The 24848-nt window shown below is 44.8% G+C and overlaps 1 protein-coding gene across 2 annotated transcripts in view; it reads right to left on the reverse strand.

Moving 5' to 3' along the window:
- PAFAH1B1 (platelet activating factor acetylhydrolase 1b regulatory subunit 1) overlaps positions 1–24848 on the reverse strand; it is a 533693-nt gene that overhangs the window by 281315 nt on the left and 227530 nt on the right. For both annotated transcript variants that reach the window (XM_069227017.1, XM_069227018.1), the window contains one exon: positions 1814–1982. In XM_069227017.1, coding sequence (XP_069083118.1) covers positions 1814–1982 — 169 coding nt within the window. The remainder of the gene's footprint in view (positions 1–1813; positions 1983–24848) is intronic.

The following is a 24848-nucleotide window of genomic DNA, read 5'->3' on the forward strand; positions in this document are numbered from 1 at the left end:
AAGGGCTGTGTTTTTTTTTTTTACCAAGGTTTACGAGAAGAACTCAAAGATGCGCTAGCCCAACTTCCAGATCGACCTACTGATGTGTCAAAATTATTTGATCTAGTTTTACAGATTGATCAGAGTCTGCTTGAAAGAAAAAGCTAAATGCAAGAGAGAATTTCGTCATATCCCACCACGTTTCGATAGGAGTAAAGTGGAAAGTATCAAGACCTCTGAGACACTCTTCAGAAAAGCCAATGCAAATCGGCAGTGTTAGAGGTCTCCTGTCTAAAGAAGAAAAAGACAAGCGAAGATCTAAGACTATGTCTGTTGTGGGTTGGCTGGGCATTTTGTAAGAGAATACCCAAAGAAGCCTAAACAAGGTAATTCAGGAAGAGAGAAAACTCATTCTACCAAGAGAGTAGCCTGGATGACTTACAACACCAACCAACCCCTGAATACCAATAAGTGGCAAACACCTTACAGTCTGCTTCCCCTCATCTCATCTCTTTTGACCTCATCTTCAGAGAAGAGGAGCTGCAGGAGGTGTCAGTTATGACTGACTCAGGAGCTACAGGAAATTTCGGCGACATACAGTATGCCGCATAAATGGGAATACATTTTGTAAAAAAAAAAAAAAAAAAAATAGCAGAGCCTGTTTCTGCGGTGGATGGAACAAACGTGTCTTCAGGGTCTAACCACAGATGAAACTGAAGCTATAGTTCTAAAAGATCATCTAGTACACCAAGAAAAAATAAATTTCAATCTCACAGATGCGCCTCAATTTCAGCTGATCTTGGGATTACGGAATACAACCCTGAAATTAATTGGGAAAAGGACTGTCTAATTAAATTCAAGTTCCTGTCGGAAGCATTGTTATGGTCCTCAAGAGATAAGTATTGCACCATCTCCAGCTCAAGTTTTAGCTACTAAATCCAATGTGGTTTGTGCTCTGCAAAAGGCTGTCATTCCGTCAGAATATAAAGAATTGTCTGCAGTGTTTGACCAAGCAAAGGCAGAGAAGCTACCTCCCCACAGATCTTATGATTGCAGGATCGAACTTGAGCCAGGTGCGAATCTACCTTGCAGAAGAATCTGTGCCCTTACTGAAAAGAAAGAACAAGTTCCTAAAAGAATAGTGGGAAATATATTTGGCAGTTTTATTCGTCCCTGTCAATCCCCAGTCTCTGCCTCCCTTTTCTTCATCCCAAAGAAGAATGAAGACTTAAGAACTTCTATCGATTATGGAGCGTTAAATCAAGTTACAGTGAAGAATCTATATCCCCTTCCCTTGATTTCAGTACTGCTAGATCAGGAAAAAGATGCAAACATCTACACCAAACTAGATCTTCGCAGCGCATACCATTAAATTTGAGTTGCTAAGGGAGATGAATGTAAAACTGCCTTCTGCACCCGGTTTTGTCTCTACGAGTACCAAGTAATGCCTTATGGGCTATGTAACACGTTTTGGGATTACAAATAGCGATTGAATAGAAAGCAATGTTTAAAAGTCTGAATCCCAACTTCAAAAGTGTATCTTTGTAGTCCTTATAGTACTAACATATATTGCCATTAGTGAAGCTCTTTAAAAAAATGTGTGAAACAAACTTCCACTGTGGTACCAAGTGCACTATGTTCCACCAACTTGAAAATGTATTTATATATTTTTTTAAAATGTTTTTTAAAAACTTCCAAGAATGGTAGCTTTATTAGTCCACCATATTTGGCTCTTAATACGCAAGCCCCCTTGCAATGTTTTTCGGGTAAAAACAAGTCCTTTTATAAACAAGCAGGTCAAAAGGAACTACATGAGTAAGTTGTTACCCCTTACCATGCATGGTTCTGATGCACTCAAAACCCTGGAAGTCCCAGAGTTTAATTGTCATATCCGCAGAGCAGGAAGCCAATAGTTTTCCGGAGTGGTCAAAAGAAATATCTTGCACAGAGTCTGTGTGTCCCTTGAGTGTACGTTCAAAATCTCCGGTCTCATAATCCCACACCTGAAAACAGAAACAGATTATCAAAGGGTGCTACCTTAATTTAAATCAAAAACATATCTAAATCGCACTAGAATTAAAAGTAAAAATGTGCCCAATCAAATAACCCCATAAACAATAGCTTGCACTGCAAGGTTCCCAAAACAGTTTTTTTTTTTTTAAGTCGTAAAACACATTTCTATTGTAGTGTAGAATTGTACTTCTTTTATCTAAAGGGGGCTTAATAAAAACAAACTGAAAACACCCTATCCTGCACCTGGGGTGGTGGTCAGGTGGTTTTGATATGGAAAGGGGGGTGGGGGGCAATGCAACTTCTTAGTATTTTCAATCCCTTTATTTTAATGGGCAACTGCAAACGTCACATTCCAACTCTCAGAACCTACAGAAACAATCATACTTTCATGTAAGTACAGTTCTCTTGCCTGGAAATCTTTTACAGATCCACAAGAATGATTTTTTACCAGTAATCAAGATCGGAATCCCAATAAGAACTGATAAAACTCCAGCATATTTTTGTTCTTAACTCTTATGTTACCTCGGGTGAAGACATAGTAGCAACCAGGCACTTAAATTCAATTAGTTTTTGAAGACACATATGAATCAGCATTTTACGTAGTCTAGAATCTAACTATTTATGTGTGCCGGGGAGCTAATGAGGTGGAGAAGCTGTCAACTTCACACCTCTTGGAGGACAAAGTATTACAGAATTACATAACAGAAGGGAACACAGAAACACAAAGGTGGATGGAGTGATGGGTGTCCACCTAAGAAAAATGCCATGCTAGTTACCAATAAGCCTTTTTTCAACAACACTGGATTGCCATTCCGAGCAAAAACAAGACCCCACAGCTTATTGTTTAGGCCTAGATCAGACTTTATATTAAACGGAGTTAATAAGAGGGAACCTCTGTCCAATTTGTCAGATAAGCCTCAATCTAACTTCTCAGCATCTCACTGAGCATCCTCTTCTAACCGTGGCAGAGGACCTAACCATCTTGGAGCAGGGTTACTTGACTGCTTTGGTCTAATTAGACCTATCCATAGCTTTCAACATGGTCACTTCAGGCATTCATTCAATGTTTTTCTAAAATTGGGATCTGTAACTCTGCTCTGAGATTCCTCATATCTTTTCTAACGGGTAGAACCAAATGCTTCCTTTCAACCCGTTTTACTTCACTTCTACTTGCAGAGTTCCTCTGGTTGGTAGTTGACCTGTACATTATTTAACATGCCCCCCATAGAAATCTTTGAAACTCAACATAGATAAAACAGAAATTATTTTCTTTTGGACACATTGTATATCTGGTCGACAGCCTGGATGCGGTCAGAGCTAAGCCCTACCACTACACCTACTGCCTGCACTAAGAATCATGGCATTGTATTCAATGACAACTTTTGCTTCTCAGTTATCTCTGGTTACCGCCACTATTTTCTCCACTCAGAGAATGCTCCTCAAAGCTTTGCCCTTTCTTCCAATCACATCACTCAATATTATTTATCCGGGCCCTGATAACTTTCCATCAAGATTACAGTAATTCTCTATTTGGTCCAACCAATATCTCGTCAAGATTGTTAGTGGTTCAAAACGCAAAAGCCCACCTGAGTTAAAACCTTCTGCACCACAAATCAGTGCACAAACATCTTGATCTACCTCAATGGTTTCCTGTTAAACAATGCTGTGACTTCAAGGGCCTGTCCAGAGCGCTTTAAGCCTTCCGTAATGGCAGCCTGTTCTGACTTAGTAGTGAAATAGGTCAATATCAATCCCAGTAGAATGTCAATATAAATCCAATCACACATTACACCTACTCCAACCTGTTGCAAGGCTGCCACCTCTGTGGCCTCCTTTTCCTACCTGAGCAGAGGTCATTCTTCCTAACCATTTTCAACACCAGGATGGAGTATCAGTGCACTTTAGAAATTGTACTCATTAATTTAACACAATGTCATTATACATTGTTTAAGGCTAGCATGCAGTACAATACAGAAGATTGAAATGAGGCTCACATATTTTTAAACTACTTCTGAGCACTATACCTCTAACTCAGATTTCTGATCTGGCTTGGGATTCCAAGTAATTGTGCTTTATAAAGGCATGTATCAATTGCTATGCTCCAACTGTTTACATGCCCACCCATTCTTAAATAGCATCTATTGCCACCACTGCCATGGTGAAGTCCACCTTGATCCTTCTGGATTGTGGTCGAAATTCATTCTAAAATATCACAATGCATGATGTAAACCTATGTGCAACCCAATGATTAATATATCCATCCTTTGCTGAAATGGAGGTTAGTGATTCGAGAAAAATATAGGTACTACTAATTTCTGATTGACTTGAAAATATATATAAGTAAGTCGGAAAATGACAGTGTTTGCTAAATTACCCATTTCTTAAGTAAAGGGGGAGATCTTTAGGAAAAATAGCTTAAGTCTCAGACATTAGCCTACCAAATGTGCAAGGCAAAAAGTAAGCTACATTATCCCAGCCTAAAGGAGCATCTGAAAGCAGAACACGAGTCCTAGTGGCACTATATTCAGCTTTTAAGTTGGAGTGGTAACAAGTGGGATTGTTCAGAAGTGTTCAGAAGAGCACCCTAATGAACTTCTTGATAACGTGAGGGGAAAAGAAAATGCATCTTGGTTCTGTCCTTAATGGAACTGTGTTAATAGTTCTTGAAAATGAGTTTGTAAGCCCTTCAAGGTATGAATCTCATTAATAACAATATGATTTCAGTTTGAAAAGTAAGGTTTTCTAAACCGGTTTTGGGTTTCTACCTTTTTTTCAAAGGCATACTTCTTCATCACCACAAAACAGACTATCAGAGATTAACTATTTGGTTCTATTGGCACCAAACCAGTCTGAAGATAAAATAGATGAAAGGCGTATATGATGAGATTTTGACCACAGAGACTTCCTCTGGGCCACACTTCTCACTAATCTTTTCACTCAGATGGTTTTCCTGGAATATGAAAAACATGTCCTGTGAGGGTCTGGGCCTGGCATTTTCATCTTTGGTTAAAATAGCTTTTGCATAATATTGAGAAAGGCCAAGCTGCCTCATTTTTCTAATCACTCATGTGGCGTTTGAAGCCATTTGACCCAACTTGGATAAAATGTGGACATTTGAAGGTCAAACCTGTGCTGCCAAAAGAACCACACCCTTAAGTGAAGATTCTAGGGAAACAGGTCAGTCCAAACAGAATCATATTGTTATGGTAGTACTTTCTACCCATACACAGGATGGCCAGCATCCATTGGTGCAGGCTGACTGAGTGACACGTCCAAATATTCTTGAAATGTGAAGGCACCCATACCAACATAAAGCATTGTAATGGAGATGTGGGAGTCAAGTTAGTATAGTGTTTCGACTTGGTTTGTAAATTGTACAAATGGCAACTGTATTCATACTGGTATGAAGACAGAAAAGGCTAGTTGTAGGAAGTTGGCTCTGTATATACTATTTCAAAGTAAAATAGTGTGCACAGAGTCCAAGGGTTCCCCTTAGAGGTAAGATAGTGGCAAAAGTAGATAATTCTAATGCTGTATTTTGTAGTAGTGTGGTCGAGCAGTAGGCTTATCAGAGGGTAGTGTTAAGCATTTGTTGTACACACGCAGGCAATAAATGAGGAACACACACTCAAAGACTTAGTCCAGGCCAATAGGTTTTTATATTGAAAAACATATTTTCTTAATTTATTTTAAGAACCACAGGTTCAAGATTTACATTCAACACTTTATATGCAGAGTACTTCACATAGATACTTTAGGAACTTTGAATGAACACAATATCATGTACAGTTTTTGTAAAAATGGCAATAAGCTATTTTCAAAGTGGACACTGTGCCAAACTCAACAGTTCCTGGGGAGGTAAGTAAAGGTTTGTTTTACTTACCTTCAAAACTCTTACAAGTCTCAAAGTTGGGGCACTGGCAGCCCACCGTTGGGGGTTCAAGGCAACCCCAAAGTTACCACACCAGCAGCTCAGGGCTGGTCAGGCGCAGGGGTCAAAGTGGTGCCCAAAACACATAGGCGCCTATGGAGAACAGGGGTGCCCCGGTTCCAGTCTGCCAGCAGGTAAGTACCTGCGTCCTCGGGGGGGCAGACCAGGGGGGGTTTTGTAGGGCACCGGGGGGACACAAGAAGGCACAGATAATACACCCTCAGCGGCACAGGTGTGGCCGGATGTAATGTGCAAACAGGCGTCTGGTTTTGTATAGAAAGCAACGGAGGGACCCGGGTGTCACTTCAATGAAGCAGGCAGGCACAGGGGGGTGCTTTTTGGGGCAGCCGCCACCTGGGCTAGGCAGAGGGTCGCTCTTGCACTGGAGTTCGGTTCCTTCAGGTCCTGGGGGCTGCGGGTGCAGTGTTGGTTCCAGGCGTCAGGTCCCTTGTTACAGGCAGTCACGGTCAGGGGGAGCCTCTGGATTCTCTCTGCAGGCGTCACTGCGGGGGCTCAGGGGGGATAAACTCTGGTTACTCACGGGCTCGCAGTCACCGGGGAGTCCTCCCTGGTGTGTTTGTTTTCTGCAGGTCAAGCAGGGGGCATTGAGTGCAGAGGGTGAAATCTCACGCTTCTGGCGGGAAACGTGAAGTCTTTGGAAGTTGCTTCTTTGTTGCCAAGAAGTAGCTGGTTTTGAACAGAGCCACTGTTCACGGAAGTTTCTTGGCCCTTGGGTGCAGGGCAGTCCACTGAGGCTTCAGAGGTCGCTGGTCCCTGTTGGATGCGTCGTTGTTGCAGTTTTCTTCGAAGTTGGGAGACAGGCCGGTAGGGCTGGGCCAAGGCAGTTGTTGTCTCCGTCTTCTCTGCAGGGCTTAAGGTCAGCAGTCCTTTGTTAAGGTTGCAGGAATCTAGTTTCCTAGGTTCTGGGGTGCCCCTAAATACTAGATTTAGGGGTGTGTTTAGGCCTAGGAGGGCAGTAGCCAATGGCTACTGTCCTGGAGGGTGGCTACACCCTCTCTGTGCCTCCTCCCTGTGGGGAGGGTGGCACATAACTAATCCTACTGGGGGAATCCTCTACTCTCAAGATGGAGGATTTCTAAAAGCAGGAGTCACCTCAGCTCAGGACACCTTAGGGGCTGTCCTGACTGGTGGGTGGCTCCTCCTTGTTTTTCTAATTATCTCCTCCAGCCTTGCTGCCAAAAAGTGGGGGCAGTGGCCGGAGGGGCGGGCATCTCCACTAGCTGGGATGCCATGTGGTGCTGTAACAAAAGGGGTGAGCCTTTGAGGCTCACCACCAGGTGTTACAGTTCCTGCAGGGGGAGGTGAGAAGCACCTCCACCTAGTACAGGCTTTGTTCCTGGCCACAGACTGACAGATGCACTTTCCTCATGTGGCCAGCAACGTGTCTAGAGTGTGGCAGGCTGGCAGAAACTAGTCAGCCTACACTGGAAGTTGGGTTGGTTTTCAGGGGGCAACTCTAAGGTGCCCTCTGGGTGTATGTTAAAATAAATTGCACACTGGCATCAGTGTGCATTTATTGTGCTGAGACGTTTGTTACCAAACTTCCCAGTTTTCAGTGTAGCCATTATGGGACTGTGGAGTTCGCGTTTGACAAACTCCCAGACCATATAGTCTTATGGCTACCCTGCACTTACAATGTCGAAGGTTTTGCTTAGACACTGTAGGGGCATAGTGCTCATGCACATATGTCCTCACCTGTCGTATAGTGCACCCTGCCTTAGGGCTGTAAGGCCTGCTAGGGGGGGTGACTTACCTATGCCACAGGTAGTGTGAGGTTGGCATGGCACTCTAAGGAGAGTGCCATGTTGACTTAGTTGTTTTCTCCCCTCCAGCACATACAAGCTGTGAGGTAGTGTGCATGTGCTGAGTGAGGGGTCCCCAGGGTGGCATAAGACATGCTGCAGCCCTTAGAGACCTTCCCTGGCATCAGGGCCCTTGGTACCAGAGGTACCAGTTACAAGGGACTTACCGGAGTGCCAGGGTTGTGCCAATTGTGGAGACAAAGGTACAGCTAAGGGAAAGAACACTGGTGCTTGGGCCTGGTTAGCAAGGTCCCAGCACACTTTCAAATCATAACTTAGCAACAGCAAAGGCAAAACGTCAGGGGGGTAACCATGCCAAGGAGGCATTTCCTTACACTAGCAATGTATCAAAGCCCTTGCCAATTATAGTGTGGTCTGAGACTCCTGCGTTTGTCCTGGCTAAAGGACCTCCATTAAGTCATTTGTCTGGACCTCAGTGGTAGGCAGGGTGAGGTCTAAAGCTAAAGCTGCTCCCATAATGACAGTGGGAGAAGCTGGAAAATAGATAGATTGGTACCTATTCTGAGATGAAAGAAACCTCACCCACATTTCACAGCGGACTTCACTTTTTTTTTTTTTTTTTAACAAACTTAAGGTTTTTATTATAACGATCTGACAATGGCGTCCATTTTTCTATTAGTATATAGTAAAAGTTCATGTAACAACTATAGAATGATGCACATTGACGCATATTGGTGTTTGTGTCAGAATTATCAACATACTTCAAAGACAAGCCTTTATCCCAATAGGGATGTAGTTTATATTAACTCCATAACTACCTCCCCCCCCCACCCCCCCAACATAACGGCATTATGTAGATGGCATATTCATTATGAGTATGGAGTATGTGTGTACATGGGAAATTCTCAAAAGCTTTTAGGAGACCAGCAGGAACCACATCACATAGGGGGCTGTCCCTTCCTCAGGGTGGGTACTGTTTACAACTCCGATCCCATTCCCGCTCCCATTTACTGTCTCCTGTATGTCAGCAATCATGGCTACCCACACCCTTAGATCATCTTCTAATTTCTCATCTGTGCGTACTTGCCGCATGCACACTTCTGCCCCAGCCCATTCTATAACATCCCTCAGCCAGGCCCAAACACCCGGAGGGGTTGACCGAAGACACTCCATAGCAATATGTCTCTTCCCTAGTACTAGTCCCAGAAGAAGAAAACGACGACTTAAATGTTTCTCAGCAGGGGAGAGAAGCAGGCCAAGCAATATTGGATGCATTTCTGGCTGCAGATCCCAACCTGTTGCTTTATTCAGACTCTCAATAACTGACAGAAAGAGGTTAAAGATGGACATGTCCAGATCATATGTATGAAGTCTGGTGAGTTAGCATTACATCGTGGACAATTCCCAGAGCGGGTTGAGTCCAATATAAGTAGTGTTTTTGGTGTAAGATATGTCTGATGGCCAAAATTATACTTAATGAGCTTGAAGTGTGCGTTGGAGCTGTCCCTCTTCACTCCTTCATGTACCTTTTCCAGCTTTTTAGGTGGGAATGGTCGCTCTAAAAGTCTTTCCCATCAACCCTGAACCAGCAGTGCGGTCTGTGTACAGTCTTCTGTGAGGGCTTGGTATAAGTGGGTGATCAGGCAACAGCCCTGAGCCATCTCTAGTAGGGTGGTTAGTGTGGTAGATTTATTCGGTTCTTTTGGAAAGGATGGCCAGAGTTCATGTGCTGTACTGGAGCTCTTCACATAGTGTAAGTATTGTCCCTCTCCCAGGAAGAAGGCAGATATAGCTTCTCTTCTGCTTATAAAGCGCTGTTCTGTACATAAATCTCCTTGCATCCTCCACTTCTGCACCAACATGGATTTGGCATTACAGAGAAATGGCTGTACCATCAACATGGGCATATCTGGGGTGTCCCAACGGACCACCTCCTCCCACACCTGCGCTACCAGATGGCTAATACAGGGTGTCTCTCAAGGCACCCGGTGACCAGACATTATTCACCTGCAGGTCATGGCCTCCGTAGGTGCCACAGAGCAGACTTTTCTCCCAATGATTGGCTTCATCGAACCAATTAATTGAACACTGCAACTGGGCTGCCATATAATAAAGCTCTAGACATGGGACTTCTAGACGACCCCCCACACCCCCACTCCCAACCCCCGTTCACAGCAGATGCAGGGTATCAAGCCTAACCAGCCTGCAACCAGAGCCCCACACCAGAGCAACAATTAAACTGTCCAGAGTACAAAAATAGGAGTAAGGGATTGCATGTAGCATGTCCTGTAGTGTGAATAAACAGCAGGATACCATTCTCATTTTTACAAGAGCTATTTTTCCCATAAGGGACAGTGGCAACTTGTTCCAAAACCGAATAGAGGTCTGAAACCTCTACACTACTCTTCCCAGGTTATGTTCATGATAAGCTTGGGCAGTGTGTACCTACTGTATACCTAGGTGTAGGCTTGCTGTCCATGTCCACGGGACCCGCAAACGGGGCAAGTCATCCTCTGATTTATCCGCCATCTGTCCTAGGGGAAATAACTTAGATTTATCTGGATTAAACGGCAACCCCGAGACCTCCCCAAACGCTCGAAAATGATTGAGGAGTATAGGCACAGAGTAGTCTGGTTGACAAAGATATATCAGTGCAGTGCTTGGTCCAGGCGTCAGGTTCTTTGTTTCAGGCAGTCGCGGTCGGGGGAGCCTCTGGATTCTGTCTGCATGTGTCACTGTGGGGATCCAGGGAGGTCGTCTCAGGTTACTCACGAGGTCAGTCGCCTGGGAGTCCTCCCTGTGCTGTTGGGTCTCTGGGGCTCGAGCCGGGGGCATCTGGTACAGAGGGTGAAGTCTCACACTTCTGGTGGGAAGAGTGAGTTCTTTAAAAGTTGCAAGAAAGTTGCAAAATTGTTGCTGTTTTTGAACAGTGCCGCTGCTCACAGGAGTTTCTTGGTCCTTTGGGTTCAGGGCAGTCCTCTGAGGCTTCAGAGGTCGCTGGTCCCTGTCGGATGCATTGCTGTGCAGGTTCTGAGTCTGGAGACAGGCCGGTATGTTACAAAGCGATTGTCATGTCCATCGTCTCTGCAGGGCTTTCAGGTCAGCAGTCCTTTGTGTAGGTTGCAGGAATCTGATTTCCTGGGTTCTGGGGTGCCCCTAAATACTGAATTAAGGGGTGTGTTTAGGTCAGGAGGGCAGTTAGCCAATGGCTACTGTCTTGGAGGGTGGCTACACCCTCTTTGTGCCTCCTCCCTGAGGGGAGGGGGGGGGCACATCCTTAATCCTATTGGGGGAATTCTACGTACTCAAGATGGAGGATTTCAAAAGGCAGGGGTCACCTTAGGACACCCTAGGGGCTGTCCTGACTGGTGGGTGTCTCCTCCTTGTTTTTCTCATTATCTCCTTCAGCCTTGCCGCCAAAAGTGGGTGCAGTGGCTGGAGGGGCGGGCATCTCCACTAGCTGGGATGCCCTGGGGTGCTGTACCAAAAGGCATGAGGCTTTGAGGCTCACTGCCAGGTTACAGTTCTTGCAGGGGGAGGTGAGAAGCACCTCCACCCAGTACAGGCTTCGTTCCTGGCCACAGAGTGACAAAGGCACTCTCCCCATGTGGCCAGAAACTTGTCTGGTTGTGGCAGGCTGGCGGAAACTGACCGACAACCTGAAAAATGAACTTACTCCTGTTATACTTGAGTACAAACAAGAAGAAAACGAGCTACAGTTAATATTCAATCTATCTAAATAAATACAAAACAAAAACTCAAAGATAAATTCAGAGACAATATTTATTAAATGTGTATGTACAAAAATAAAACGGAATGTCTTAATTCTTATAAATAACATACAAAACTTATTTTTTTTTAAACAAATAGAAGCCTGACTCATATATAAGTATACCATAAACACAATAACACAATAAAAACAGATATACAAATATGGAACAACCACTCACAAAGACCAGGTGCAACAGAAAACAAGACAACACAAAAAGTGATAACAAAACATAAAACATATGACTTTTAAAATTCACAAAGATATTTGATTACCATTCATTATAAAAATTTCTTCATGCGGCGTAGCCGTAAAACTCAAAGTGACAGAATCCTATCATTTGCAGAGCAATTCTCACTTAATCTTATATAATAATAGTCAAAACATAAATCCTCTGCACCAACAGAAGTAGGAACAATGCCTACGCGCGTTTCGGCAGAAGTCCTCTAATTTGGGGGGGCCGCCTTCATCAGGGAAGTTCCTTGAGAATTTTATGATACACAGAACTGCAGGCTTCATCTATTTTATAATCCTTCACAATCAATGAATAACCTGCAGCCAAGGAAAGGATCTACATCAAGTTCAGAAAACGGAAAGCGTACTTCTGCTCTATGAATCCAGTATAGGTTAATAGGTATTCCGAAGCGTAGATAGAATTCTCACTTCGCCAGAAATGTCAGATATTATGACCATAGTTGTAACCAGGCTTCTTCTCCAAAGATTATACAGCTCAAAACTCTTCCATCTGCTTGTTGCTTTCACCGGAAAGAAGTCTGGGCGTTTGCTGTGGGACGCACGACTTCCATCCTCTTCGGCCAATAGTCGATGGTTCGGAACCGACTGCAGAGACCGCTGAATAACTAGAGTTCGGATACACAGTCTGATAAAATAGTTCTCTAGGTGGGGCACCCGCTGCAGAAATCGATGGCATTCCTTCGGGACTAACTCCGGTTATACACTGGCGACGAACACTTAGTCGCCTAGACTATTGCTTCCTCTCCTACGATCTGGCCCCACACGTCACTGATGTTTTTTTACCTGACACGTTATATTTCCCACCATTCCCTGCTGCTGCTGACCTTGGAGGGGGAGGGGGTGGGGGGGGTGGGGGGCGCAGATACTGTTATGGAGACTTAGACTGGAGGCTCTTGCTGATCCGCCATTTGTTCAGATGGTACGAGATACACTGATGAACTACTTTGTAGAGAACTGGGGATCGGTGAGTTCTAAAGCCTTTGACTGGGAGGTGATGAAGTGGTCATAATTGGAGTTTCATGACTCATGACGTCCTATGGGGTACGGCAACAGCTAGAACAAAATATAGCCACCTGGGAGCAAGATTTAGGAAAATTAGACAAAATTCTTCCAGCGGGTCCGAGCAAGCTAAATGACTGGTGCAACATGCAAGCTGACCTGTTAGCGACTTGGTGTAGATTGGAGAAGCATGACTATAAAAACTATAGGCAATGATTGCATAGAGATGGGGGAATAAGATGGAGGCCCGCTTGATATGCAGGGAGTCTCCTGACAAAGTTATCCTCTCATTACGTACCACTGGAGGGGTCAGGATCTAAATGCAACAAGCAATTAATGGAGTGTTTTGTGACCACCTTAGAGGAATATATACTGAGCAGATACAACCTCAGCCTGAGGTCTTAGATAAGCCTACGATGCATTTCCTTAGACCAAGGAAATCTTTGGACTCCTGGATCACCGCATTTAAAAATCTTAAACATGGATGAATACCAGGTAGGAATGGTCTCCCAGCTGAATTCCTCCAGTCCTATCTGAGAGGTTATTGGAGGTTTATGAGAAGGCTCTATCTAAAGGTTCTCTCCCCAGTCTGATGCAAGAGGCATTGGTGGTGATGAGGGTTTGGACCCCGAATCTGCCAAGGCCTACCGTCCCATATTGCTATTAAATTTGGATGTAAAAATCCCTAGTGCTATGCTGGCGGCCAGACTATTACCACACAGGACTATGCTAATACATACAAACCGATCAGGGTTTATTCCACGACCTAGTACCTTGCACACCCTACGTAGTTTAACACCTGTATATCATGCCCCGAAACTTCAGAAAACTTTACACTGGTTAATATGGGCTTGCACTGCTGGATATAGATCAGGCATTTGATTCCCTCAATTGCACATACCATTGATATGTGCTGAAGATGGTGGGCCTGGGCCAGGATTTTATTGACCGGATTATTCTTCTGTAGACGAACCCCATGCTTGTGTGCTGTCTGGGTGTGTGGTGTTGGAACCTTTGAGGCTAGAGAGGGGAATGCGGCAGGGCTGCCCCTGTCACCACTTCTTTTTCGCCATCACACCTTTGCCGTAATTGCTGCAGCAGGTGATAGGACAATGGGAGATAGAGCTAGCTGAGACCAATCATGTGCTCACCTTGTACGCAGCCCCCAGGACCAGAAGGAACCGAACTCCAGTGCATGAGTGACCACCAGGCGACCCTCTGCCTAGCCCAGTCGGTGGCTGGCCTGGGAAGCCCCCCTGTGCCCTACCTGCACCACTAGAGTGACCCCCGGGGTCCCTCCATTGATTCCCATTGAAAACCCGACACCTGCTTTGCACACTGCACCCAGCCGCCCCTGTGCCGCTGACTGTGTTTTGTGTGCCTACTTGTGTCCCCCCAGGTGCTCTACAAAACACCCCATATGTCTGCCATCCGAAGACGCATGTACTTTACCTGTTGGCAGACTGGAACCGGAGCACGCCTGTACTTCATAGGTGCCTGTGTGTTTTGGGCCCTCCTTTGACCTCTGCACCTGACCGGCCCTGTGTTGCTGTTGCAGTGACTTTGGGGTTGCCTTGAACCCCCCCCAACGGTGGGCTGCCTATGCCCAGGAACTTAGACTTAAGTGCCTTACTTACCTGAAAAACTAACCAATACTTACCTCCCCCAGGAACTGTTGATTTTTGCACTGTGTCCACTTTTAAAATAGCTAATTGCCATTTTAACTAAAACTGTATATGTACGTTACTGTTCTAATTCAAAGTTCCTTGCTTACCTGTGTGGAGTCCAATCTTGAATCTTGGGGTTATAAAATAAATTAAGAAAATATATTTTTCTATATAAAAACCTATTGGCCTGGAGTAAGTCTGAGTGTGTGTTCCTCATTTATTGCCTGCGTGTGTACAAAAAATGCTTAACACTACCCTCTGATAAGCCTACTGCTCGACCACACTACCACAAAATACAGCATTAGAATTATCTAATTTTGCCACTCTATTACCTCTAAGGGGAACCCTTGGACTGTGCACACTATTTCTCAATTTGAGATAGTATATAGAGAGCCAACTTCCTACAACGTGTTAAGCAGGTTTATTGTGATTTGAGTGTAAGATTGACACTGCTGTAGTGTACTGGCTTTGATGAGCCAGTTGTCTAGATAAGGAAACGTGTATATTTTGTCTTTTGAGATGTGCAGCAACTACAGCTAAGCACTTTGTGGACACTCAGAGCAGTCGTGACTCCGAAAGGCAGGATTTTGAATTGATAATGTTTTCCTGCAACTATGAACCTTAGATATTTCCAATGTGCAGGGCGGATGGGGATATGGAAGTAGACGTCTGAAGTCTAAGCCGTCAAAGTCACCTTGTTGAAGAAGGGGAATAACATCTTGAAGTGTAACCATGTGAAAGTGTTCTGAGAGAATGTAGTGGTTTAATGGTCTGAGACCCAAAACAGGCCTGCGAGTTCCATCCTTTTTTGGGATGAGAAAGCATAGGTAGTATGCTCCTGTTCCCTGGTTTTGTAATGGAACAGGATCTATGGTGCCTATGAGAAGCACGGACTGTACCTCCTGTTTGAGAAGGGGGAGAGGTTCATGGGATATCCTGTTGGGAGATGTGGTAAGGAGCACCAGACAACCATGTTGGATAATGGAAAGGCTCCATTGGTCGGTTATGCTTATCCATTGTGTATGGACATTTTTAAGTCTTCCCCCTACAGGTGTGGTGTGGTGCTCAGGGAGATGTAGGTAGTCATTGTTTAGATGTTGAGGAAGAGCTACAGGTAGTAGTGATCTTGCCTCTGCCTCAGTTGGTGTCTCTATAGGTTCCTCTGAAGAAGCCTCAAGAATATGAGGTTGAGGGCTGTCTAGTTTAGGAGGTAGATGGTTTTGAGTTTGTGGCTTTGTAACCACCACTAAATGTAGGGTGCGAACAGTGCCTGTATGTGACAGACTGAAGGACGCCCTTGGCTTCTGCAGTGTAATATTCTTTTTGCAGCTTCAGGCGTGGAGTTCACTCGAGGACCGAAAAGGTGTTCCTTGTTGAAGGGCAAGTTGAACACCGCTTGTCGCACCTTTCACTTAAAGCCAGAACATCTAAGCCAGGTATGTCTCCCTAACAGTATGCTAGTGTTTATACTGTGCGCAGCTGTGTCTACATCATCCAGGGTACAGCAAATAGAATTATTGGAGATTGTCCTTCTGTAACAGTCTGCTGCCTTGTTTGTGGTGTTTATCCTGGGAAGATTGGAGGAGCTCCTCCATTTCGTCCCAGTGAGTCTGATCATACCTTGACAACAAGGCCTGTGAATTGGCAATGCACCAATGGTTTGCTGCTTGTGCAGTAACTCTTCCCTGCTGCATCCAGCCTTTTCTCTCCTTGTCTGGTGGAGGAGAGTCCCATGTGGCCTGGCTACTGGCTCACTTTCTTGCGATAGTGGCCACTATTGAATTTGGTGGGACCTGATATATAGTGGATCTGAAGGAGCAGGTTTATACATTTTGTCCACTCTAGGGGTGATAATTCTTGAGCAGTCATACCAGGAAGCATCGGAAGGAGCGGAGTATCCTTGTGTGGTAGTTAAGGTGTCAAACAGAAAATCCTTTTCTACTGCATTCCTATGGAGCTGTACATTATGAAAGGCAGCTGCCCTTGTTCTCACATGTTGATGACTAGTAGAGTCCTCTGGTGTGGAGGTTCTTGCAGGGTACATATCTGGGTCAGTTTTTATCATGTGATAGGGGTCATATGAATCCAATGCATCTGGGTTGTGATGTGTTCCACCCAAATCTTCCACTATAAATAACGGTGAGCCCCGAAGCGAGGTCTTAGGCAGTAGGAGAGGCAGGAGAACGAGAAGGGGGAAGGAGGTGGAGGAGAAGCAGGGAGTTGAGGTAGTGATGAAGGTGGTTCAGGAGGAGGAAAAAACGCTTAGGCGAAGTAGTGGTAGCCTTGGCCTTTAGAGGCCTTTTTATTGTGGAGGTGAAGTGTCCAAAGCCTCTTGGAAAGATAACTTCCTCTTGAACAGGATGTGGGTAGTAATAATATGCCCTGTACCTTAGTGGATTTGAAGGCAGTGCTCTTTAGCGTTCATAGTTTCCACTATAGGATCAATTGGAGAGGGCATAGTGTAGGACTGACTTGCGTCTGTATGTTCCGAAGGACTTCGCTTCATTGTTTTCGGCATCGATGGTTACGGTATGTGACCCTTTGTCATTACAGAGGCAGCTGTTGAGGCTGGTCAGCTCTGAGCCAAGGCACTCAGTGCCAAGGGTTTGCTGGAAATAGCAAGGACCGAGGAGTTGGAGGTCGAGGACCATGATGAAATTGTGGTCCTGGATGGTTTCGAAGCCAAGCCGGAGGGAGGGGCAGCAAAAGCAGTTTTTCAAAACCGGTCATGGCCTGGTGGCAGTCCAGCAACCTTATATGGGGCTTTTTAACAGTCTTTGGGTGGGCAGGAGAGGTCACAGTACTACCAGCCTGCGCTGATGTCACCTTGCGGCTCTCAATGTCCGACTGAGAGTTAGAGTCTTCAATGGAGAAGGCCTCCCCTTGTTCGGGCTTCTCCTGTGCATGCCTATTTCTAAAGTTGGGTGGGGTGTCTTCTGGGGACTTGTACGCCATTTCCAACTCACGAGCTCTTCAGTCCCGAAGGGTCTTCTTTGTTATGAAGGCCCTTACAGGCAGTTTCTTGGTGATCGCAGAGACACCTGATGCTAGTCAGTGTGGGGGAATTTTGAATGCCACCGAGGACAGAAATGAAAGTCTGTTCCATCAGCTCCGCATTTACTTAGGCACTGCGTGGAGGTGGGCCCAAAAACTGGCAAAGTCGCCCGAAAGGCACTCGGATGGTACTTGACCAGACGATCAGAAAGAACAAACACAAAGGTGGAATTTTGCAATAAAGAGAACAATACCGTCTAATAAATGAAAGACAGGAGGGCAGTTTCTAACCAGAGCAAACCAAAGAAGGAGCAAAGATGCACACAACTGAACTCGACAGCAGAGACAAAACAATCCAACAAAGGACTCTATGCCCATGAGCAGTATCACCAAGAAGTCACTTGATCATGTGACTCAAAAACGCTTCTTTGAAGAAAAACATCTTGCAACACTCAGGACCCAAAACAAGATGGCAGGAGTATGCAAAGCATGTGTTTCTACAGCCACACATGCCATTGGATGGAAAATGTCACGTATGCAGTGTACATCTGTTCGTGGCCTGTTCCGCTGCAGATTCACATGCTGTGCACTGTTCTTGCCATCTAGTGTGGGGCTCGGAGTGTTACAAGTTATTTTTCTTCGAAGAAGTATTTTCGAGTCACGGGACCGAGGGACTCCTCCCTTTCGGCTCCATTGCGCATGGGCATCGACTCCATCTTAGATTGTTTTCCCGCAGAGGGTGAGGTAGGAGTGGTAGAATGAGAATAGTAAAGATGTCCATGCAATGGAATAGATATGTATGTACATAGTTTGAGGTAAAGGAATGTTTATTTACATATATACAGTTTCTAATTGCAACTTAAACTGCTACAGGCTCCTGGGGAGGGCGCATGTGAATCTGCAGCGGAACATGCCACAAACAGATGTACACTGGGTAAGTGACATTTTCCGTTCTGTGGCATGTGTAGCTGCAGATACACATGCTTTGCATAGACTACAAAGCAGTAATCCTCCCGAAAGCGGTGGTCAGCCTGTAGGAGTTGAAGTTGTTTGAAATAATGTTCTTAGTACAGCCTGTCCTACTGTGGCTTGTTGTGTTGCTAACACATCTACACAGTAGTGTTTGGTAAAAGTATGAGGTGTGGACCAAGTGGCTGCCTTACAAATCTCCGTCATTGGTATGTTACCTAGAAAGGCCATTGTTGCTCCTTTTTTTCTAGCGGAGTGTGCCTTTGGTGTAAGGAGTAGTTCTCTTTTAGCTTTTAGGTAACACGCTTGTATGCATTTAACTGTCCATTGATCCGCTTTAGTCCTCCCCATGAACGCTTTAATGACTGGTATTCTAAATAGTGATTTTGTGTGTTTAATTTGCAAGTAAGCCGAAATTGCAGTGAGGTTTATTTTGAAGGATGAAAAGGCAAGATTTGCTTTTTGTAGGTGTAGTAAATAGCCTACGATGTCCTGTATGGACGCAGCCAACGGTGTGATGTGTTTTACTTGGCAGTAGAAAACAAATCTTTTCCATTTATTAGCATAGCAATGCCTGGTGGTAGGTTTTCTTGCCTGTTTAATGACTTCCATACACTCGTTTGGAATATTTAGATAGCCAAACTCTAAGACTTCAGGAGCCAGATTGCTACATTGAGCATTGCTGGATTGGGGTGTCTGATCTGTTGTTTGCGTTGCGTTAACAGGTCTGGTCTGTTTGGGAGTTTGATGTGAGGTACTACTGAGAGGAGTAACAGTGTTGTGTACCACGGTTGGCATGCCCACGTTGGTGCTATGAGTATTAGTTTGAGTTTGTTTTGACGCAGTTTGTTGACTAGAAAAGGAATGAGTGGGAGAGGGGGAAAAGCGTAAGCAAATATCTCTGACCAATTGATCCATAGAGCATTGCCCTTGGACTGAGGGTTTGGGTACCTGGACGCAAAGTTTTGGCATTTTGCGTTTTGGTTTGTGGCGAACAGATCTATGTCTGGTGTCCCCCACTGGAGAAAGTAGCTTTGTAGTACCTGGGGATGTATTTCCCACTCGTGAGTTTGCTGGTGATCGACTGAGATTTTCCGCTAATTGATTGTGAATGCCTGGGAAGTATTGCGCTATTTGGCGAATATTATTGTTAATAGTCCAATGCCAATTTTTTGTGCTAGGAGGCAAAGTTGTGATGAGTGCGTTCCCCCCTGTTTAAGTAGTACATTGTTGTCATATTGTCTGTTTTGACAAGAATGTGTTTGTGAACTAGAAGAGGTTGAAAAGCTTTTAGTGCTAGAAAAACTGCTAGTAGCTCTAAGTGGTTTATGTGTAGCTGTTTTTGCTGGTTGTCCCACTGTCCTTGTATACTGTGATCAACAATCACTGATGCATCTGTTGTGAGAATGGCGTGAGGCACAGGGTTTTGAAAAGGCCGCCCTTTGTTTAAATTTATGGGGTTCCACCACTGAAGTGAATAGGGTGTTTGGCGGTCTATCAACACTAGATCTTGGATGTGACCCTGTGCCTGTGACCATTGTTTTGCAAGGCACTGCTGTAAGGGCCGCATGTGTAACCGTGCGTTTAGGACAATTGCGATGCATGATGTCATCATGCTTAGGAGTCTCATCACAAATCGGACTGTGTAATGTTTAATTGGTTGTATTTTTGGTACCATGGTGTGGAATGACTGTACCCTTTGTGGGCTTGGACTTGCAATCGCTTTTTGAGTGTAGCTCCCAAGTATTGCTGAGTTTGGTATGGTTGCAAGTGTGATTTTTGGTAATTTATAGAAAACCCTGGTGTATGCGTAGGGTATCTATAACGTAACGTGTGTGATTTTGACACTGCTGTCGAGTGTTGGCCTTTATTAGCCAATCGTCGAGATATGGGAAGTCATGCATGTGTTGTCTCTCCTTATGTATGCTGCTACCACGGCAAGGCATTTTGTAAATACTTTGGGGGCTGTTATCCCGAAGGGTAATACCTTGACTTGGTAATGTTTTCCTTGTATAACAAACCTGAGGTATTTTCTGTGAAATGGATGGATGGGTATATGAAAATACGCATCTTTTAAGTCCAGTGTTGCCAGGTATTCTCCCTGTTTTAGTAATGGGACTACATCTTGTAGTGTCACCATGTGATAGTGTTCTGATTTAATGTATAGGTTGAGGGTCTTAAGATCTAATATTGGTCTTAGTGTTTTGTCCTTTTTGGGAATAAGGAAGTACAGGGAATAGACCCCTGTTCCTTTTTGTAGATGAGGTACTAGTTCTATGGCCTGTTTTGTTAAAAGTGCTTGCACCTCTGTTTGTAACAAAGTTAGATGTTGGGACTATAGTTTTTGTGCTTTTGGGGGAATATCTGGAGGAAAATGTGTAAATTCTATGCAGTAACCATGTTGGTGTTAATGGCCTGCTTTGTGCTTTGGAATTTTCCCCTGGACCTTGGGAATTGTCCTCTGAAGGACCCGCGAAACCCCCCGCTCTGATACTGTGATTGGTATGAGGGTTTTGTTTGAGAGGTGGATGGTTCTGATGACTGATCTAAAACCTCTCCTATACTGCGGTTTTCTGAATGTCCCTCTGTATTGGGATGAGTAAAGCGCTCCCATCGCTTTAGCTGTATCTGTGTCCTTTTTCATCTTTTCAATGGCTGTGTCCACTTGTGTGCCAAATAGCTGTTGCTGGTTGAATGGCATGTTGAGGACAGCCTCTTAAATCTCTGGTTTGAAACCAGAGGATCTAAGCCATGCATGGTGTCTAATTGTCACTGCAGTGTTCACTGTTCTTGCGGCAGTATCGGCAGAATCTAATGCAGATCTTATTTGATTATAAGTTATAGCCTGTCCCTCCTCTACCACTTGCTGAGCTCTTTTCTGGAATTCCTTGGGGAGATGTTGGATAATGTCGCTCATCTCGTCCCAATCAGCTCGGTCATATCTTGCGAGGAGGGCCTGAGAGTTCGCTATGCGCCACTGATTGGCAGCTTGGAATGCTACCCTCTTTCCTGCCGCGTCAAACTTCTTACTCTCCTTATCTGGAGGTGGTGCATCTCCAGATGACTGCGAGTTGGCTCTCTTCCTCGCTACGCTGACCACTACAGAGTCTGGGGGCAGCTGCTGGGTGATGAATACTGGGTCGGACGGTGGTGGCTTGTATTTCTTTTCCACTCTTGATGTTATGGGTCTTCCCTTCACAGGCTCCTGAAAAATCTGTTGGGCATGTTTAAGCATGCCTGGGAGCATAAGCAGACTTTGGTAAGAAGCATGCGTTGAGGACAAGGTATTAAAAAGAAAGTCGTCCTCTAATGGTTCTGTGTGCATGCTCACATTGTGGAATGCAGCTTCCCTAGCCAAGACCTGTGTGTAGGAGGTGCTATCTTCGGGTGGAGAGGGTTTAGAAGGATAGCACTCCGGGCTATTGTCCGACACAGGGTCATCATAAAGGTCCCATGGGTCTGTATCTTGTTGCGACTGCACAGTGTGTGTGGGTGACTGTGCAGTTGGTGTGGCAAGAGGAGAAACCGTTCTTTGAGGAGAATGCGGAGGAGAATGTGCTGGGGAAAACTGGCATGGCGGAGAATGTTCTCTGGGCACTTTAGCCTTTGGCTGCTCAGTGTCTGAACGTCCTTGGAAAGCCAGTTTCCTTTTAAATTTGAGGAGGTGCGGCTTGGATTTTTCCAGTATCCTTATGGATGTGTATCCTTGCCTGTGTTTAATCAAACTCCTCCATTTGGTGAAGTTCCTCCTCGAATCTGTGTCTTTCATGTGCTTTGAAAGTCCATGTTCTTCAGTATACGAGGCTTTTTTCGGCACCAAAATGCCCATGCTGATAATAGGCCTCGGTTCCGAAAGACTCATTCGAGGTTTCTACTCCACGAGTCGATGTCTAGTTTTCTTGGACACGGTGTCTCAGCTAGTCTCCGAAGACTTCGGCGTGGATGTGGCCTTTTTCGGTGCCGAAGGTGTTGCTTGGTCACCGTTTGATCTCTTGAGGGTTAAGCCATGGCCTTCCGGCAGTGCCATCCGAGGCCTTTTGTTTTGTCTTAGACTGACTCTGGGCTTGGGTCAGGGCAGGCGTACTCACCTACTGTCCTGCTGTGGGTGGTCGGTCTGCGTCGGAGTCGTCCGAATCGGATCTTTGGATGGAGATGGCCATCTCCTCTTCCTCGACGTCGAGGTGCTCGGAACTCTTCTACGCTATTTGCAGTCGTCTTGCCCTTCGATCCCTCAAGGTCTTCTTCGAACAGAAGGACCTGCAGGACTCACAAGTATCCTTTCGATGGTCCGGTGACAAACACAGATTACAGACCCAGTGTTGATCTGGGTAGGGATACTTGGCATGGCACAGAGGGCAGAATTGGAATGGGGTCCGGTCCATGAGGCTTCGACGCTTCTCGCGGTCGGGCCGACCAGGCCCAGATGGGTGCAGGTGCCCCGAAGGGCAACCGAAAGTGTGTTTCGCCGGTGCGGAGGTGTCGATGGAAGCTAGTTCGCGATCGAAACAATACCAACACTTTTTCGGTGATTAATGAATATTTCCGAATCTAATAGCCGGAGCGAAGGGGAACACGTCCGAACCCGATGGCGGAAAGAAAACAATCTAAGATGGAGTCGATGCCCATGCGCAATGGAGCCGAAAAGGAGGAGTCACTTGGTCCCGTGACTCGAAAAGACTTCTTCGAAGAAAAACAACTTGTAACACTCTGAGCCCAGCACTAGATGGCAGGAACAGTGCACAGCATGTGTATCTACAGCTACACATGCCATCGAACACATATTTTCAATTTCTGTGTATACACACACACACACACACACACACACACACACACACACACACACATATATATATATATAATGTCACTTACCCAGTGTATATCTGTTCATGGCATGTAGTGCTGCAGATTCACATGCTATGCATAGCTTACGACATCTAGTGTTGGGCTCGGAGTGTTACAAGTTGTTTTTCTTCGAAGAAGTATTTTCGGAGTCACCAGATAGAGTGACCCCCTCCTCTCGGTTACAGTGCGCATGGGCATCAACTCCATTGTTAAGACTGTTTTCCCGCAAAGGGTGAAGGAAGGAGTGAGAGTATAAGAATACAAAGAGATGTCCATGCAAGTGTATCTACATATGTACAAATGTTAAACATGAACAACTACAGGCTTCCGGGGACGGGGAGGATGCATATGAATCTGCAGCACTACATGCCACGAACAGATGTACACTGGGTAAGTGACATTTTCCGTTCGATGGCATGTGTAGCTGCAGATACACATGCTAGGCATAGACCACAAAGCAGTTAGTCCTCCCAAAAATAGCAGTGGCTAGCCTGTAGGAGTTGAAGTTGTTTGAAATAGTGTTCTTAAAACAGCTTAACCTACAGTAGCTTGCTGCTGCAAATAAACAAACAGTAGTGTTTTGTAAATGTATGAGTTGATCATCATGTGGCTGCTTTACATATATCAGCTATTGGTATGTTTCCAAAACAATGCCATTGACGCACCTTTCTTTCTTGTAGAATGTGCTCTGGCAGTGATCAAAAGTTGTCTAATTGCTTTGAAATAGCATGTATGTATGTATGCATTGAACAATCCATCTTGCTAATTCTTGTTTTGATATAGGATTGCCTTTACATGGCTGTTAAAAAGCAACAAGAAGTTGTTTTGTTTTTCTAAATTCTTTAGTTCTGTTCGGTCTATAAAGTACATAAGAGCTCTTTAAGATCTAGAGAATGAAGAGCTCTTTCTGCCGCAGAGTCTGGCTGTGGAAAGAAGACTGGCAATTTCACTGTTTGGTTGATGTGAAAAGGAGATACTACTTTTGGTAGAAATCTTGGATTTGTTCTAAGTATAACTATGTTTGTGTACTTGGAAAAAAGGTTCCTCAAGAGTGAACACTTGTATTTCACTAACTCTTCGTAAAGAAGTAATAGCTACAAGAAAAGCAACCTTCCATGGCAAAAACTGAATTTGGCAAGAGTGCATGGGTTCAAAAGGTGGACCCAGGAGTCTAGTAAGTACAATATTTAAATTCCAAGACGGAATAGGTGGTGTTCTGGGTGGAATATTGCATTTGAATCCTTCCATGAACGCTTTAATAACATGAACTCTGAATAGAGAAGTGTTGAATAGTTTGTAAATAGGCAGATATTGCAGTAAGGTGGATTTTGATGGATGAGAAAGCTAAATTTGATTTCTGCAAATGAAGTAAATAGCATACAATATCTTGTATAGATGCTGTAAGTGGATCAGTGTTTTTAGCTTGACAATAGTAGACAAATCCTTTCCATTTGTTTGCCCTACATTGTCTATTCGTAGGTTTACATGCTTGTTTAATTACTTCCATACATTCTGATGGAAGTTTAAGTTAACCAAATTCTATAACTTCAGGAGCCAAATTGCTAGATTGAGAGCATTAAGGTTTGGGTGCCTGATTTGACCTTTGTTCTATGTTAACAAATCTGGTCTGTTTGGGAGTTTGGAAT

This window comes from Pleurodeles waltl, chromosome 3_2, assembly GCF_031143425.1.
Source record: "Pleurodeles waltl isolate 20211129_DDA chromosome 3_2, aPleWal1.hap1.20221129, whole genome shotgun sequence".
In the NCBI taxonomy this organism is placed as follows: Eukaryota; Metazoa; Chordata; class Amphibia; order Caudata; family Salamandridae; genus Pleurodeles; species Pleurodeles waltl.